At 36.4% G+C, this 5,387-nt stretch overlaps 1 protein-coding gene across 2 annotated transcripts in view; it reads right to left on the bottom strand.

Moving 5' to 3' along the window:
* Nucleotides 1-1,974: 1,974 nt before the first annotated feature.
* LOC137654771 (uncharacterized) overlaps nucleotides 1,975-5,387 on the bottom strand; it is a 55,828-nt gene continuing 52,415 nt past the window's right edge. For both annotated transcript variants that reach the window (XM_068388712.1, XM_068388713.1), the window contains 3 exons: nucleotides 4,660-4,831; nucleotides 3,800-4,068; nucleotides 1,975-3,465 (listed from right to left, as the gene is read on the bottom strand). In XM_068388712.1, coding sequence (XP_068244813.1) covers nucleotides 3,047-3,465; nucleotides 3,800-4,068; nucleotides 4,660-4,831 — 860 coding nt within the window. In that variant the 3' untranslated portion in view covers nucleotides 1,975-3,046. The remainder of the gene's footprint in view (nucleotides 3,466-3,799; nucleotides 4,069-4,659; nucleotides 4,832-5,387) is intronic.

Genomic DNA, 5,387 nt, shown 5'->3' on the forward strand with positions numbered 1-5,387 from the left:
ATTAAAGTTAAAAGGAAAAGCTAATAGAAGAATGTTACACAGAAATGGCATGAAAACAAGGAGATAAGAATCTAGTAGAATGGATTAAGAGAAAATAGTAAATGCAGCAGCCTTTTGGGACTTAGAAAGATGGATGGACATAAAGAAACCATTGAGTATGCAGTCCAGCATGATGTCAGGGATTTAACTGAATACAGTATCTACAAAGCGTGAAATTGTGAAATTTTACATAGACCTGTTTTTGGAAGATGAGATTTGCACCACAGAAGGAAATACTTCAAAGGAAATCAATAAACTGAAGGCCCTTCCACACGAGGGGCAAATACAGGGCGGGCACCCTGACTTGCCCGTAATTCTTTCCCTTTGAAAGTGTTACCAGATCAAACAGTCCAAGGCAGACAATAGGCACAGACAGGCGAGCGTATGACTTGGGCCAGATGCTGGGAAGAGGGTAGTCAGAGTTGTAAAAGACAATAATCAGGCACCCATCCAGTGCCTCAATGTTGGGCATGGGCACTTCGATGGTTTGCCCATTGTTACCTCGTCTATGGTGTCATCTACACTCGTGATCGTCACCCATACAACAAAATTGGTAGTGGTGTCTGCCTGCCGTTCATTAGCCTCTGTGTAGAAGGGCCTAAATAGTTTGGAAAACAAGCACATCAGTCAAAGGGGGAGAGTGGAGAAGACTAGCACGGAAGAGTTTTAGCATACACTGGAGAGCTTAAAAGACAATAATACTAGAGAGAGAATCAGCTAGTAACAAGATACTCAAGAATACAGCAAAAAGATATAAAGGAAAACCTGAAAACAATAAAATTGGAGGATGAAGTGGTAATGCCCCAAAGGAGTGGAACATTATGGGAGTATTATCTGTAAATAAAGGAAAAGGAAGCAAATAAAATCTGGATAACAGGAAGGTACTGTTCATGATAATGCAGTCAAAATTTTGGAAAAACTGAGATTGAGGAAAATCAATGGAGTTCTAAAAGGCAACTACTGTAAATGTAAGAGGAGTGGTGTGAAAGGAAAGGCTATAGCTGACCACCTGGTTATGTTGAACGCAGTTGTGATTATAATGAGTAGTTGGGGGCACCAACACATGTACGGTTTGTAGATCCACACAAGTGTTTTGAACTACGAAAATACTAGATAGGCAAAACTTTCTCTCTCTCTCTCTCTCTCAGCAAGAAAGATTTTTAACCCTTAAATATGTTGTGTTTAGTCTACAAGTAGGTTACATTTCATATTTCAGATGTAAACCTACTGTGCAGTATTTTGTTCCTTGTTAAACAATGTACTTTTGATACAAAGCTATGCAGTATGTATGTAGAATGAAAGTTGACTGACAATTCACAAAAATCTAATGTTTGTGAAAAATAACATGAGTCAGTTATCAGCACTCATTTTCACAGAGTTAATGCAATGGATAATTTTAAATATTTTCATTATTGATTATTATTACAAAAAAACATTAAATTGATGATAATTGTAATGAGAAATAAATAGGATTGAATTAAATAGTATGTTAAACTATGATAGGTAATACAATTCACGCCTAATGTACAGACCTTGTGAACACTGACATTGTTATAATTTACTTTTCATAAAATACAATCTTTTTTTGAATGGATTTTAGATTTTCCTTATTACCTGACATTCTTTAAATATTGATAATGTTTGGATCAAAGTGTAGAGTGACATGCAAGTAACTGACGTGATCATGTAAACATCAGCATAAATAGGCATAAATTTTAAAAATTTCTCTTCATAAAAATGAACATAGTACCCTCCATTTTCTAAATGGAACCTCTAGGGTAAAAAATAACTATTTTGATATATCCTTGAATCAAATACTGTATATGGAAATTAACACATACAGTAATTCAAACAAAATTACCTAATTCAAGGATCTTGCTTAATACATTAGCATCCAGCTTTTATTTATCAGTATTAGGACATGAAACACACTTCTGTCATTGCTTAAAATATATTTTATTTCCTTTTACAATTTTATCTACAAAATATGATTCCTTAGCACATGATGGTGAAATGTCATTTAATTTAACAAATAATGAAATGATAACATGAATGTGATGTATAACATGGCATTGGTCCTACCAAAAAGTAGCGAGTAGCAAGAAAAAAAAAATGGGAAAGGCTCTGCATATCAGAGTAAAATATGAAATGTCTACGAGGAAAAATGCATCTGAAATACCATGTATCTTTTAAATTCTGTAACTTGGGACAATTCAATATACTGTAGTGATAAAATGCTAATTCCTAATCAAATAAATCCTTTTTTTATATATATAAATACAGTATGTACTCTTAACAAATCAAATAACCTACAATTTTAAAAATATTTCAACTTGATAAAAACAATGTCTTCAACATCTGAATTCATAGAGGCTTTAAGTATTATTTAACAAAATTTAAAAAAATAAACGATACAGCTTACCAGAGTCTTCAAAAGCAGCACCCAATACTCCTCCTTGAAAAATAAAAACCTTTACAAATACAAAAAAAAAAAAAAAATTAAAGGGAACTTATTAACTTAATAGTAAAGCGAAAAAAAACCCATGACATAAACGATCTACTCTTGACTTCCCATTGAGCTTGGAAGGGCATCAACTCGAGGCCCTTGGTCATCCAGTTCTCAGCCTTCACCTGACTATACTACAGGGATTGTATAACCACCCACACACAGTGCAGCTTAAACAATATACCACGAGTCTGCATAAGCCAGCCATCTCCCTTTAGCCTTTAGAAACATCTAACTTGCAAAAGTTTAGTAAAGAAATACGTACTGCCCCGATCGACACAAAATGACCTCCAATAGAGAAATTGAAGATGGCTTAGACCAGTCCAACATCCTGGAGAGGTTTCTAGGGTGGTGGCAGCGACTGTGGCTGTGACAGGTTCCCCCCACCCAGCACACAGGGTAATCTTCACTGGGTACACGTTTGACCCAAGTTGAATACACCCATCTCTGGTGATAAAATACCTTGATTACACAATAATGCACCTTACATTTAGTAAATCATCACTCCAGTTCAAAATCATCTCTGAGTCTCTTTTGAGCCTTCCCAAGATTTACCACGACAGTATGTGGGTTGCCGTGCTTGCCCCCCGGATCGGAGAAGTTATTAACAGAGCGATCCACGACTGCATCCATTATTCTGGCTGCTATCTTAGAGCCAGAGCCATCATCTGGTGGAAAACCTCCACCAGAATCGGTCTTGGTGAACTGGGGTGGAAAGTCGTCGAGAGGTGGCACGTAATATCCGTTGTTCTTGGCGAGTGTACGCTGGCGCTTTGTGGCGGGAGTGTAATCATGATCGGTAAGTGCTTGAACCAATGGGCTGTCTAAATCAGAGGCCATTTCATCGTCAAGAGTCTCTAAAGCCTCTAGTGTACTGGGGACAATAGCACCACTTCCAGCTTCCAATAAAGTACGGTGGCCTGAAAAGAGAAGTCATTAGTTTGCTTTATAACAAAAAGAAAAAAAAAAAAAATGCATTACAAAATATTTGTGCAGCACAAATAACATTCTAAATTATGAAAGTTCAGAGCTTAAACTTTCCTGGACCTGAACAATTCCACACAATTGGCAAAAAGTAGAGATACTGCACAGCAAAAGAGTACCACAATACTGTATGGTAAAATATTGTAAATTCTTGAAAATCCAACATTTAAGATATTACATAGTAAAAGAGTACCACAATATTGTATGGTAACATATTGCAAATTCTTGAAAATAGGACCTTAAAAACAAGAGGAGAAAGTTTTTTCTTACCTGGATTAGATATTTTAGTTGAGGGCAGCGACAGTTCACTGTCTGAAACCTTTGTATCCTGCCTAAGAGAGGGGACTACAAATAGCGCCGTTGAAAGTATCAGCATCATAAGCGCCGTGGAGGCATGCACTTGTGAACGCCCGTTATTACTGCCGCCGATAACGGCGTTCTGGAATTTTCTCATCTGCACCAACAGGGATTCATTTTGCGCCTCTAGACTGCGGATACGCTTCTGCAACTGTTGGTTTTCTTCTGTGCAGGCTTTAACTCTGGAAAAGATAGGCAATTTCTATGTTACCTTCACTACCTAAACATATTTTGTTGGCCATTTTAGGAAAAAAGGCAATGTCAGCCATTTTGAAAAAAAAGCAAAGTTAGCCATTTTTGGAAAAAGCAATATTGGCCATTTTGAAAAAAGACAATGTTGGCCATTTTGAAAAATCAATGTCGGCCATTTCGAAAAAGGCAAGGTCGGCCATTTTGGGAAAAAAAAGGAAGTCGAGTCATTTTGGAAAAAGGCAATGCCAGACATATTGAATAAAACAATGTCAGCCATTTTTTGAAAAAAAAAAAAAAAAAGGCAATTTCAACCATTTTGGGAGAAAATGCAATGTTGGCTATTTTGTGGAAAAGAGGCATTGTCAGCAATTTTGAGAAAAAGACGCAGTAAGTTTCTAATTACAAAAAAGAACTATTTTAGGCCACTTAAATACAAGATTACAGTTAATCAGATCATGAGTTTCTCGACATAAAACAAGAGACAAATGCAAATGTATAATTTTGTTTTATACTAATTCGAGAGACCCTAATATTTTATTATGGTAATAATAAAAAAAAACTGAAGAGGGGAACTCATTCACCTGTCTTCCAATCCATCAATATATTCTTTCTTTCTCTTGCGGGAATCCTGGGCAGAGATCTTGTTTCGAATTTTACGCCTGATACGTTTTAGTTCTCTCTCCTCGTGTTTGGTCAGAGGATAGTGCGTTGGTAGAGTGATTCCCTCTTTCTTTAATAGCCTCTTCTCCTCATCTGGAAATAATAATTGAAAAGATTAACTACACTGTTTGAAAAACTTAATTCTAATATGAAATTCTCTCTAAAAATATAGTTCTCAGTCGTATTTCAGTAAAATACATGCGACTGAAATTTACCATACTTTGTTCTTATATTTTACGGGTTGGTGAACGTAATTTCACTCCTTTACATCCATATATTAATTTCTAAAAGGGTAAAAATCCTGGAATAAATGTCGCCAGACGTTTACCGTTTTTTAATGCAAATTTCTAAGTGTGCAATTTACAGAAAATAAGGAGCAGACATGTACAACCTGCTAGCAGTAGGTTAGCCAGGGATCAGCCACCCAGTGAGATACTACAGCTAGAGAGTTATTGGGTCCATTGACCGGCCAGACAGTACTACATTGGATCCTACTCTCTGGTTACGGTTTACTTTCCCTAACCTTACACATACATCGAAAAGTCTGGCCTATTCTTTACATATTCTCCTCTGTCCTCATACACCTAACAACACTGACAATACAAAGCAATTCTTCTCTTAAGGGGTTAACTACTACACTGTATTAGTT

Source organism: Palaemon carinicauda, chromosome 15 (assembly GCF_036898095.1).
Source record: "Palaemon carinicauda isolate YSFRI2023 chromosome 15, ASM3689809v2, whole genome shotgun sequence".
NCBI lineage: Eukaryota > Metazoa > Arthropoda > Malacostraca > Decapoda > Palaemonidae > Palaemon > Palaemon carinicauda.